Here is a 13,085-nt window from a genome sequence, read left to right on the forward strand (position 1 = left end):
CAGAAGTAACGCAACGGACCTAGTCATAGCTATTTTCTTTTTCACCATGGAAGAAGTATTACACGAAGCAGGGTTTACGCCACTGCGGTTGCTTGGTAAGGATGTCTACTTCCTTGGTTTTCCAACCCCTGATAGTCATTAGGACATGCGGAAAAATATTCGACGACACGGAGTCACTTGGGGATCTATCTCAACGTGGGTCTGACAGCCCGCTATAAGCGATCAAGCGGAGTACCCGTGAAACCGGCACTCTTTCACGCTCTTTCGAGGCTCATCTCGAAGCACCCTATACTTTCGGCCATTCCATTCGCGACTAATACACAAAATCCGTATTTTGTCCGTGTTCCTAATATTAAACTGAGTGAGGTTGTGGCCTTCATGAAAGACGATGCGAATTCTCCGAGCTCGGATTGGAGAGAGATCCTCGACAATGTCCTTGAGGGGCAACACAATTGCCCCTTCGAAATTCAGCCAAACAAGGTCCTTCCGTTCTGGAGATTATGCGTTCTGGAGAGTAGCAATTGGCCCACAGGCTTTATCCTTGTGTTCATGTTTCACCATTCACTCATGGACACCAAAAGCGCTCTTTCGCTCCACGATGAACTAGAAGGATATATGGCTCAATATGTCGGCATTGAGCCAAGTGACAAGGTAAATAGTCCTCCTGGTGCCCTTATTCCTCCACTTGAGGGCTTATATACACTCTCTGTGTCGCAAGAATTCTTGCAATCTCAAGAGAAGTATAGCGAGCCATCTGCCGATAACTGGACTGCTGCTCCCCAGTTCACGCCTGTAAAGAGTCGCTTTTCTTCCTTATGGCTATCTGAGGCTGACACGAACACCCTCATAACACTGAGTAAGAAGGAGCAGACCTCCGTCACGGCGACGCTTCAAGTGCTCGTCGCGACTAGCATTTTTTCTGTTCTTCCGTCAACATATTATACACTACAAGGTGACTGTGCAGTATCATTACGCAAGTTCCTCCCGGAGCCGGTTACTACGACCACATTGGGTTGCTATGTCGGATCGTCATCCACAACGTACCGCAGAAAGCCATCTTTTGATTGGAACGAGGCTCGCCGCACCAAGTTGGCCATCGAACATGCCATGGCACAGAAAGGGGGTGACATGCCGGTTGGCTACTTGGCATTCATTCAGAACCAGCATCACTGGATGCTACAAAAACTGGGTCGGAAAAGAATGAGCGCATTTGAATTATCTAACATTGGGGCAAGTTCTACTCTGCGAGGAGGATCAAACTTCGAAATTGAGAGTATGCTGTTCAGCCAGAGCTCTAATGCTTGCGGCGCCGCCATCAAAGTCAGTGCTGTGACAGGCCGAGATGGGAGATTGGCGTTGGGCTTCACCTGGCAAGAAGGGGCTATAGAAGATGGCATGATCGAGGAGGTCAAAAGGGCTCTCATGGGCGAGGTAGAAAGATTGGCAGTGTCTGGGAAGGATTACTTCGTAGGACTAAAGGAATGGCTATTGTGAATAACATTTTGTTCTCGAACCCTGATGGTTTATGCGAATAGATTTCTCTCAATCATTCATATTCTAGCATTAGTAGTTTCGTACCAACATCATTTGAAAAGATGTGCTATGTTTATGAATGAATGGACAGAAGCTAACGATTCACATGAAAAAGAGCTTGACTTGTTCAATGCCGAGAATATACAGAAGGAACTAATGTATGATGAGAGAAGGCAGGAAAGGGTCGAGACTGCTTTCTTTGAAACTGAGTGACAATAAGACAATTGTCATCATGGTTTTGGTAGTCCAACGACCTTCACGGTCGGCCCAGTCTATTTAGGCTATGATTTCAGTACATCGGGTCTCAGTACCCGGAACGGTCCGATTAAAAGGCAACACCCTACTTTCTTCGAGCTTCAATCTGTCCATTTATCGTGCTCCTGATTTTTTTACAACCACAACCAAATCTTTACAATGACTCAACTTTCTGACTACCGTGTGCTTTCCTTCGATGTCTATGGTACTCTCGTCGATTGGGAGGGAGGCATTCTCGCTGCATTCCAGCCCACTCTGGACAAGACCAAAGCTCAATTTGCACGCAAACATCTGCTCACCGTCTACCACGAACTAGAACGCGAGCAGCAGAGCAAGACTCCCGATATGCCGTACCATCAGTTGTTGACCACTGTGCACCCCGAGTTCGCTAAGCGCCTAGGACTAGAGATCCCATCCCAGGAGGAGAGCAAGCGATTTGGGGAGTCGGTCGGCAGCTGGCCCGCATTTCCAGACACTGTTGATGCCCTCAAGCGTCTCTCGAAGAATTACAAATTGGTGGTTCTATCGAATGTTGATCGTGCATCGTTCGCGAAGACCAACACAGGCAGCCTAGAGGGATTTCCCTTCGATTTGATTATCACTGCTCAAGATGTGGGCTATTATAAGCCCGATCTTCACAATTTTGAATACATGCTCCGAATGGTGAAATTAAATTTCGACATTGAGCCCTCGCAGGTCCTCCAAACCGCCCAGAGCCAGTTCCATGACCATCACCCTGCAAGCAAGATCGGAATCAAGTCCGCCTGGATTGAGCGACCTGGCGCCACCATGGGAAACTTGTCGGATAATATTTATGATTGGCGGTTTGACACTATGGGCGACATGGCCAAGGCATATGAGGCCGGACAGTAGATATTGATGTATGAAGTGATGTCTCACTGGCTACCTGTTGTTCGAAAATGACAATTCCTTTTATCTTTGTTTGTATGAGCGTTGATTTCTTACTCAAAATAGAACGCGGCATTGACTACTGTTCCAAGCTCTTCCCAGAAGACTAACGGGTTCCGGTCTATCTTCATCGATTTGTCCACAAGATTACCCATTTTTCGACTTGTGAGCTTGGCCCTGTGGCTCATTGAAATCCATCTACTCTCTTTATTTTATTCCGTGTCAATAAACGGGTTGGATGGTGGTCTCGGTGCCTCATTGTCGAGATCATGTGACCGCCCAGGTCACATGACCCTGGATGGTCCTGAGAGTAGTCAGATAGTCCTCGAGGGGTTGGAGCTTCTCTCCTTCCCCGTCCGTCTCTTAGTCAATAAAACCATCATTTATTGACCGTTTCTTTCCCTTGTCAAGACTCATCCATATGCTCCCATATCTCATATCTCCATAGATAGCCTTTCATCCACTTAGTTTCTTCATTCAATAAAATACTTTATTTGCATCACTGATTACTATCGTTTTATCCTATGCTTTATTTCAGGTAGCTTTCATATAAGGTTACGGGCCTGGAAGCTCCTCGTGAACTCTAGCGCAGGAATGGTTGATAAAGGTACCTTGCTAGTTAGAAGTTTACTCAAGTCTATATAAATACGAAGAGTTCTTCTAATTGGCTAACATATTCTACTAACTGACAATTACGCAGAACGATTCGCATGGTGCTTTATCCGTGGACATCGCCACTCAGAGCTGCCGGGTACATGTACCCGAGTCCGGCACATCGCGTATCGAGGCAGCGACAAAAGGCGGGCGTGTAGTAAATCCTGTCAAGCCGGATTGAAATGTTCACTTAGTGCTCCACCGTGCCCATTATTTTCTACTAATGTAACGGAATGATAACCGAGTATATGGCTGTCACCCGTTTACCGAGGGGATCAACCAAATCCACAAATATGTAAAGACAAAAATATGTTCGTAATTCATTGACTGATGATGGTGATAACGATGACGAAGTCTCTGCCAGAGACACGAAGTATTATTGACGATATATAAGGTCTTGATAATAACAAGGGAACGATAATGTCAATCAATGTATTGGTAGATCATGGATGGGGACATAGACACTCGGTACGCGAGCTCTCTGGCTATCTAATGCTCAATTCTATTTAGGTCACGTAATCCCAGGTCTCAACATCTTGGCGTGTAGATTACATGACCGTTGTGCCAGCATAATCCGATATCCCAGCAAGTCGCTGGCTGGCTGAGCAGCCCGATCCCACTCATTGAGAACTGGTTAGATCACGTGACCCTGGATGGTCCTGAGTGTAGTTAGTCCGAGAGGGGTCGGTCGGAGCTTCTCTCCGTCCCCATCCGTCTCTCAACCAATAAATCCATCATTTATTCTCTTTTCTTTCCCCTGTCAAGAGCGACCCAATGCGACCTTTTGTTGCTCATGCTGTGCATTAGAAACAGCAGGCAGCAACAGGCTCTCGAAGTAATCATGTCACAGTGTGCTTTTTCTCGGCCACGTGTTGCACTTGATACGGTATGAGTTGTTCTGGCTTGGGTTGATTGATTCCTGGGAAGGTGCTAATCCCATGTTGAGAGTATAACTCGAGCATCGAGATGAGGAGCGTGTTCTCGCGATTTTAATTAAGATTAGAACAACTATCGTTGACTCTAGATACAAGACGTTGCGCGAGGAAGCAAAAGAAGGAGGCTTCCTCGCTTTCAGAGGAGCCCAGATGCACCATGTCGGCCCCGCATATCATATCTCCCCATTTGTGTATACTGTATGTATATCCCTGGCATCCCATCCCACACAGGACCAACAGAATGCTCAATGAGGGCTGCCCGCTAATCTGATTCCCTGTTTTAGCGCCGTGGAGTTACCTGATAATAAAGCTGAGGCTGTGTCCATCCTTCAAAAAACCACTGCTGCAGTTCTTCATACCAACAATCCCGGAAGGGAAGAGAACTCGAGGCTTTGAAAGCTTAACTAATCCCATCTATCGGCGAAAGCCCCTCCTGGAAGGAATGCGTGTACCGCAACATTCCCTTTGTGATATAGCCGTAGGTACGAGCAAATAGAAGGACATTCCACTCTAGCTCAGAGTTCAATCCACCGTATACTGCGACATACTTTGCGGTACCATAGATACAGCAACAAAAGCGCTACAGGGTGCCTTTCCAGGAGCAGGTCTTCGAAAGGGCCATGGATACTGCCCGTGAAGAATTGAGTTTGACCTGTTGTGACCTCGCTATTCGGGGGGTCCAGTGTCTGGGATACTGCTTGGGCGGCAAAGAAATACGGATTGTTTTCCGCCGTAGATGAGCCTTCGAGGAGAGAAATGGCAGCCAAGGCCCTTGGTATACCATCTACGCACCTCTCTGGCAAGGGTGAATGCATATGAGCAAAGGTCGCCGCCATGACGCGGAAAAGACTGTCCGGTCGCAGCGGGTTCACTATGTGCCCCAGTGACATTTTACCCTTGCTCATACGTAACCAGTCCAAATCGGAGTGGTCAGAGGACTTTAAAGACCAAGATTCTTCCGGCGTGCATGCATCAGGGGACGAGAAGGTCAAGATAGTCAGAGCAGCCGCGGTACCCTAGATTGCATCCTTATCTTTCGCTTCGATTGGTTCCCTTAACCGCCCGTTGAGAATAGCTGTGCTTTGACACCGGTGATAGCACTCTTCTAGACTGCGACTACAGCCTAATTGTAGACAAAACGGGAAATGAAGCAATAATATGTCAATATTATTGGTGGAGAAAAGGACAGGGAAGAAGAGAAGCTTCGACACTCCGTGGACTATCCAACTACTCTCAGGACCATCGATCGCAACAATATTTCAGAAACCAGAAAGCAGGCGCCACTTATCCTGGTGGGAAGCAAAAGAATTATTTTTTCACGATGATTATGAAGATTGGTGATCGGAGTCAGGCCGACATGAAGATAATCCTGCCTCCTTCCAAGACGATACATCTCCAGGCTCTCAATATGTGTATGGCACCCGGAGGATATTCTGCGAACATTTTGAAATACAATCCTTATGACAACGTATGTGGTCTCAGCCTGCCGATAGACGAAGGTGGACATGACATTCTTCTTCCGGACTGGCAGACTGATAAGCGGATTGAAATACACTTCATCGACATCACCATGCTTGCTGCGGAGATCGGCTTTCCTGATCTGGCATCGAGATTTTCCAACAATGTACCCTTTACGACGCAGACATTCGATGCTGTGTTTTGCGATGGACAGGTTCTCCATACACACATACGCGCGGAATGGACCAAAAATGAGGCTGCTCGACTGAGTACCGCACAACTTGTTATAGCGTCACGGAGGATCAAGCGTGGCGGGACTTTGGTCATCCTCTTACATCAAGCTTATAGCCTTCATACCGTGCGGGCTTCTTGGGTCATTTAGTCACATCTCTGAGATTTCCTTATTCAAACCAACAGTGAGTCATGCACATCGGAACTCATTCTGTCTTGTAGCAAAAGATCTAGATCCCAAAATTGAGAGAGCGCATCGTTTGCTACAGGATTTGATACGAAGTTGGAGAACACACACAGTTAAGAACTTTGGTGTGGATCTGCCTGAATATTACAGAGGAGCAAGTCAGGAAACCATGGAGCATATCATGGAGTCTTTTTGTTTTGGGGGGTTTGATTTATTTGACTGAGCCAATATGGAAGCTCCAGAAAAAGACTATGGAGGCGAAGTTTTTGAAAAGGCGCAGCTAGTTCCGTTTGCAGCTTTCTTTGCGCGCTACCCATTAGCCGACGCCGCACACCGGGAAAATTAAGAGATGATGGAACTACTTCTTGGTACCAGAGCGATCCCATGAGTTCAGCAAATCTTGAGGGCTGAGCACCGTTATTCTAGGCCCGCATGGTGGGTTATGATAAGGGGATTGTTACTTGAAGTTGCAGAATATAACGACATATATTCTGATTCGAATTTCCGATGTGGATGCTTGTAGTCAACTCGTTTCTTTACTTCCCGCCATAGAGACAGCCCCAGTAGAACCGAAGGGCTAAAACCATATGTTGTTCTCAAAATTTGCCACCGTCCTGTTATTGAGGGGGATCTTCCCCTCAATTAAGCAGTGAATACAGATCGGCGGATCCTGGTCCTTGGTCCGACCTTCCTCTTAGTCGCCAAGTTGCAGTGATAGAAGATTACAGTGTGTACAGTACTGTACCCTTTAATGAGTTAGCTTGTTGCAGAGAGTCGTAGGTCATAGGGGTGGGGCTCCGATATTGGTGCAGCATAGTCTATGGATAGAGACTACAATTGCCCGAGTTTGGGGGAGTATCGTCCCACTGATCGAACCTTCCACTTTTTTGAACGCCATACTCACCGTATCTAACGATAGGACGGGGCATCATTTTCTAGGCCCGCTAAAAGTGGTTTCGTGGATACCGTGGATTGGCTCTATTTGTAGGCTGCAACTGCAGAGGGTGGATGGAGTGCGAGCATGAATGCAAAAAGCAAACGTTCGATGCCTCAAGCCACGGCCACCCTGTATGAGCTAATTGCAGCTACACGTTCTCAGCGCCTAATCGTGGCTGCTACTCTATGTATTTGATTTTGGTCGGCACTCCATCCCCCCACCGGTCAATTTGGTTTTCTGCTCCAATGCTTTCTGGAATCCTCCCATTCTAAAATCCTTCTTTCATTCTACATCTCAAAACACACTATCCGAAACAAAGGATCATCATGGTTGCAGTAGTTGCCAACGATGACGGCGCAGCAGTTGCAGTGCCTCTTAAGGGGTCGGATAGGTATCGTAACCAAGAAGGCTTTCGGCCATTACGAGAATGTTTCGATGAGGCTGTCCTAACCAGAAGTTAGCCAGGAATTCCTGGTACCCAAAAAAGACCCGAAAATGCAGCGTGATGATAACCAATATTCCCAAAAAAGCGTTACTGTCAAGTCTTACTTACCACCAAGGCCTCAGATAGACGCCCGGGAAATACCAAGCTTCCTCCAGTAAAGCAACTGCGAGACGCAAACCAGAGAAATTGGCATCTTGCCAAGTGCAACCGTTGCTTTTTTGCGCTGTTTGTTACGTTTGCGTGGAAGCTTCTAGGAGCTTCAGGCTTCTAGTTTTCGGCCCTTGTATCTATCTGTCTTACGATTTATACGAGTCAGCTGGTATTATTACCGGTAGGTATAACAAGTGTTATTTTCCCATATAATGTGATCAGGGTTCGAAAAAGTATCTTGGTGTTTCCGACATGGAAGGCGATGTGGGGCGCTATTGTACTCCGAAATGCTACATATAGAAACCAGGGATTCTATGGCATTCAGCAAAAATATGAAGGCATGATAGAAGGGTACACTTGTGTTGGTTATGTTTAGGAAATAATGCATTTGAACTTGCCATCTTTGTTATATTAATTGAACCCGAGGATGAATCAACTTGAAAGAATAGTTACAGTACTACAGCAGCTTCTATGCCATTCCTCATAGCAACCACATCATCAAGTTTCAAGGCAATAGCACATCGGGCCAAGCGCTTCGGCTTGCCTATTACCTGGCCCGCAAATTCAATTTCGGTTGTGTAGGAGACTGGATCGTCGACGCCAGCATATTTCATCACATGTAATAACATTGCGACCACATGCAAGCCTAGCCAACAGTCACTCTGGAAACGACGCCCACTTCCTACTTCTTTTTAATGCGGCAGAGCCTGGCATCATCCCAATCTTCACTTCCCACACCCTTCCGAGCAATGAAAAGTCCATTAGGATCCCACTTTTGCTTGATCTCATAGAGACGAGGATAATTGCTACCCCAAAATTCGTTCTGGAAATCTGGTTCGTATGCATTTGCCTCATTCAAGTATGCTCCCATCTTGCAGCCCTCAACATCTTTAAGGATAGGCATGCCAACCTCAGCCATATTGCGGATCACATCTTGCTGCTGAGCGAGGGTGGCATTTGGCGCCCAGTAGCGAGCGAAGTACATATGAGTAGCGGCCTTTCTCCAGGCAGGATTTATACCGTTGTCGACAGACTCTGCATTCTTCGCGATAGCACCCCCAGCAACTTTGCTGGCCCATCGTGGGAGACAAGTAATTTACGCGAGAATAGTCTTGAGCCTAGGATCACGCTCTGGCCGGTTGGGTCCATGTTTCCTCTAATGAGCAAACCCGAGAGCAGTGAATGGATGGTCGGGAAGGGGATAGTGGCGTATTCAGTAATTAGACCAACTGTTCCGTTCAGCTTCCATTGCAGTGGCGCAACAAGCTTATCGGTCTTTGCAACGTTGGTCTGATTTGGGGAAAACAGGAGGATGGAAAGCCTTGAGACCTCCATATTCTTGAACGGCACGTTGGGTGAGATAAAGTAATATCCACTAGCACCAGCGTCATTTAGGGATGGGATGGCGGGGTGGAAGTCAGTCATGGCCCCCCAGAAACCAGGGTTTTGGGCGACGGTGCTGACGTTGAGGTTGACCATAGTAACGGGAGCCTCGTCAAACGTGCGTAGGGTGGCACTGACAATAACACCAAAGGTTCCTCCACCTCCGCCTCGAAGTGCCCAGAAAAGGTCGGGGTTTTGGTGGCTGTTTGCGGTGACGAGAGTACCCTAATACCGATGGGATTAGCATGGATTGTTCGAGGCCCGAAAGGTTCTATCACTCACATTGGCGGTCACAACTTGAAACTCTAGCACGTTATCAGCGGCCATGCCCTTCCAGGGGCCCATTAACGAATGGCCGCCTCCCTGGATATACCCTCCTGCTGCACCAACGGTGTGCGAAGTCCCAGCAACAACGGTTCGACCCTTCTTTCCCACAGCAGCATAAAGTTCTATCAGATTGATGCCTGCACCGATAGTGACAGCAGGGCCTCGCTCTTTGGAGTTCCCGCGGGCCTGAACTCGTCGGTGAATGTAATGCTCTTCAACCAGTATGTGAAGATCTGTAAGGAATCCGGGGCCGTCGAGCGACCGACAAAGTCATGACCGGAATTCCGAACTGCTAGACGAAGATTGTGTCTATTTGCGAACCGAACTGCTGCTTGGATGTGGGAGCAGACTTCGCCAGGACAGAGTACAAGGAAATCCTTCCCTGGCCACAGGTCGCCTTGGGAGTCTCAAGGCGGCGGCTCTCGTTGAGTTCGGGTCGTGTCTCCCAGTTTTCCCATTGCACGGCTCCTGGCTGGGTTGTTCGCCAGGTGGAATTGGTCCATTGTTGGGTGATAGCCGCACAGGCTTTTTTGTTGCCTTCGTGACAGGTGGCGGCGACTGGTTGTGTTGCCTGTAAGTTTCCCTGGACGGAGCTGTTAAGGGCAGACCATTCCTGCTCAACAGGCCAGCAACTCTGGTGGGGTCTGCAACGGCAGCTAGAATCCGAGCCGGAACTGGCGAAGGCTAGTCCGACAAGAGCAAGATTTAATAATCCTTTCATGAGATCAAATTGGGATAAAAGAGTGGTTTAGGATATTCACCATAGTTATGGAACAACTCCCACAGTATAAGTACTCTGAGTTCATGGTGCCTATATTGTTCGCTAGGTGTCTCATGTGACGATCATTACAATTATTTTAGAAGTATGGGGCTGTGTCCCGTACTCGTACCGGCCCGATCGGGGAATGAAGAGCAGGGGATTGTAGGTCCCAGCTTCATACTTTCCATCCTCTAAAGCTTTGCTGTGCAACTACAAGCTTGGCAAGAGGAAAAAGGCTATGTCAACTTCAATGGAGAGTGAGTCAACTGTGTGATTGGCCACGGAAGAGGCTCTGTCCTCGTATTCAGCCGCGGGAGCTTCTTGGCACCTCGGTGTTATCCTAAAATGGAGTCAATATCCTCTTTTCTCAGGTATTGATAGGATGATTTATTGTTGACGGGGCGGGATGCGGAATAGTAGGGGTTGGCTGGTCTAATTTCTACTGATGATCTTGGAGTCTAAATCCCCTCTTTCCAGGGGCATTAGCGTTCGAGGAAATAAAGCATTCGTCTCTCGCACTTAAAAGAAGCATCTCTATCTTCTGCTTTTTTTTTTGTTTGCGTGTGTCAGATATTTATCTATCAGTCAGATTGAAATCTGACCATTCAAAGATCGCGATGACTACATCAATACCAGGTCATGTCCTGGCCGATTCTGCCCCAGATCTGCAGCAGAGCGATGCTCCCATAAGCTCCCTGCACCTGTATCGCCGTCTTTTCCAGGGGCGCAAGCACCTCTTTGCCCCCTCTGATACATCATCTGCCGATTACTTCATTGAGAACCCTGTTCCCCATAAACATCATGGGTCCTGGAAACCAGTCTTCTATCGAGGAGATAACCCAAAATACACACCTACCGCAACAGTGATCGGGCGTGCCTTTCGCACGGCTATTTGGAGCTCGTTCCGTCTGTGGTTGGGTGATGGCGTACGCGAGGTTTTGGAGAATGAGGCGCGGGCGAAAGCAAAGAGAAAAGCGGCGAGGAAAGCAAAATGCAGGATGGTATTTGGGTTGAAGCCGAAACCGCCAAAGGAACCACTAGAAGATGAGAAGGAAGTCCTTGGAAAGGTGGTGGTAGTTGAGATGCGTAGGGGAGGACTTTTTACTCGCAAGTTTGACTGGGAGGTAGATGGCGAGCAGTATCGATGGTCCGGGACGAGGATGTTTTCAACTGGACCAATGAAAGGTGTCAAGGGATGGACGCATGACTTGAAGGTAAGCCTCCTACGATCCCGTTGATGTTGTTATAGCTAACAGATTATGCGTTCATAGCTCGTTCGAAAATCCGATAATGCTGTCATTGCGACTTTTGAAAAAGGTCGCTGGGCATCATATTCCAAGTCGATAAGATCTGACGGTCCTCCGAACAAAAAAAGCTATTGATTGGCAAGCTGCAAATGAGTAGTCCATCAGCAACTTCAAATGTGGCTGCACCCCTTAGCAAGACCGGTCATCTTACATTGTCTAATATCCAGGGCCGAATTGACGATGCCTTCAGTAGAACGCCAGAGATTGATGAGCAAGACCTGAACCTTCATGGAACCCATGCTGGTAACCTCACCGCGGACGCGATTGCACTGTCATGCTGGATTGTCGTGGAGGCGGAACATCGGCTTCGATATAAAGTCCTGGATCTTTTTGAAGAGATTGGGGAGAGTGCTGGGGGCTGAGATCTGATTGACTGTCACTGTTCTGGTATGTGAGCGGGGGTGAGTTGGATTGGAAGTTCATTTGGAGATGCAGTATCATAATTAATCATGTACACTTTACTGTACCTCAAAGTGGTGTTATTTAATATGTGAGAATTTAGTTTAATAACTCTTCTGGATTACATTAATGGACAACTAGAACCTGTAGGCTCTTCAGCAGCCGCTTTATTTTTCACATTAATCAAAGAGCCACAGTGCAATTGTGCCACTGCAAAAAGAAATCAATAACCCAAGGACCCGAGCCTAGATGATTGTTCCTCCACTTCGACACTTTTCCTTCCCTATATCCCCATCTTCCACAACAGAAGCAGTTTAATACTTTGTTGGAGGCCGACCCGCTATTTCGTCGAGGACAATTTGTTAATAGGTATGGATCGAACTAAGCTCAAGCTAAATACCTCTTCTCCCGAGTCCGGATAAGTTCCAGACATTCTAATAGATAGATCTACCGGGACGGCATATATAGGTAGCGGAGTGCTTTTGGTGCTCCATTTATTGAAGATGATAGCTAATCCTTATGCTACTTATCGCACCGTGTGTTCGAGAATGATCTTAATTACGTGAAGCTTAGTTGCATACGTATACAGTACGTCTTTTCGTCACCTATCTAACTACAAGCGTATCAATCCTCAAGACTAATAATCCCTGCAACTCCAATTCTCGTTGTCTTATCAATGCCCCAACCTACCCCAATCAGATTACTGTATCGATTGGGGTAACCTGCTATCAAAACGATCATATCCAGAAGAGCTGAATCCAACATCCAAGCTACAATCTTATAACCACCCCGCTCAATAGAAACATTATTAGCCAAACATAATTATTGTACCTGGTGTATTAGATCACAAGCGTGATCTGGTGAGGGCGATGATTGGTTGACTATTGGTGGATCGTCAGTGTGAGTGGGTCTACGATGCTCAGCCTTACGAATTTTGGTGTGGCATCTCTCACAGCCGACAAAATACACTACTAGGAATAAGATTATTGGTCACATGGCACGGGTGAGCATACCCTCGTTGACCCTATTGCATGCACCTACGGCCTGGTTATGCGGGCCCTGCCTTTTAAGGCTTCATTTAATCCTCGCGGGCCTTGGGTGCGTCAAGCGATCGCCAGAGATGGTGACACTTTTAGCAAGGATCACTCGGCCATGCTAAACCAAATTGGGGCAGAGTTCGCTAAGCTATAGCCAGACCTCTTCCCCATTCCTCTC

The 13,085-nt window shown here is 47.4% G+C and overlaps 4 protein-coding genes across 4 annotated transcripts; 3 read left to right on the forward strand and 1 right to left on the reverse strand.

Annotated features, from left to right (window-relative positions):
- Positions 1-46: 46 nt before the first annotated feature.
- On the forward strand, positions 47-1,494 carry N7446_001130 (Alcohol acetyltransferase; the record flags this gene model as incomplete). Its single annotated transcript, XM_058509897.1, has 2 exons — positions 47-95; positions 143-1,494. 2 exons carry the CDS (start codon positions 47-49, stop codon positions 1,492-1,494), a joined length of 1,401 nt encoding a protein of 466 aa, XP_058378876.1.
- Positions 1,495-1,947: 453 nt separating this feature from the next.
- On the forward strand, positions 1,948-2,661 carry N7446_001131 (uncharacterized protein; the record flags this gene model as incomplete). Its single annotated transcript, XM_058509898.1, has 1 exon — positions 1,948-2,661. One exon carries the CDS (start codon positions 1,948-1,950, stop codon positions 2,659-2,661), a length of 714 nt encoding a protein of 237 aa, XP_058378877.1.
- Positions 2,662-8,376: 5,715 nt separating this feature from the next.
- Positions 8,377-10,125, reverse strand: N7446_001132 (FAD-binding oxidoreductase; the record flags this gene model as incomplete). The annotated part of the gene is made up of 4 exons (XM_058509899.1): positions 8,377-8,759; positions 8,795-9,302; positions 9,360-9,637; positions 9,726-10,125. 4 exons carry the CDS (start codon positions 10,123-10,125, stop codon positions 8,377-8,379), a joined length of 1,569 nt encoding a protein of 522 aa, XP_058378878.1.
- Positions 10,126-10,781: 656 nt separating this feature from the next.
- N7446_001133 (uncharacterized protein) lies at positions 10,782-11,833 on the forward strand (the record flags this gene model as incomplete). Its single annotated transcript, XM_058509900.1, has 2 exons — positions 10,782-11,378; positions 11,639-11,833. The coding sequence occupies 2 exons, from the start codon at positions 10,782-10,784 to the stop codon at positions 11,831-11,833; spliced, it is 792 nt and encodes a 263-aa protein (XP_058378879.1).
- Positions 11,834-13,085: the final 1,252 nt, after the last annotated feature.

This window comes from Penicillium canescens (genome assembly GCF_028828765.1).
Source record: "Penicillium canescens strain IBT 15451 chromosome Unknown utg000001l_segment0_segment0, whole genome shotgun sequence".
Classification (NCBI taxonomy): Eukaryota; Fungi; Ascomycota; class Eurotiomycetes; order Eurotiales; family Aspergillaceae; genus Penicillium; species Penicillium canescens.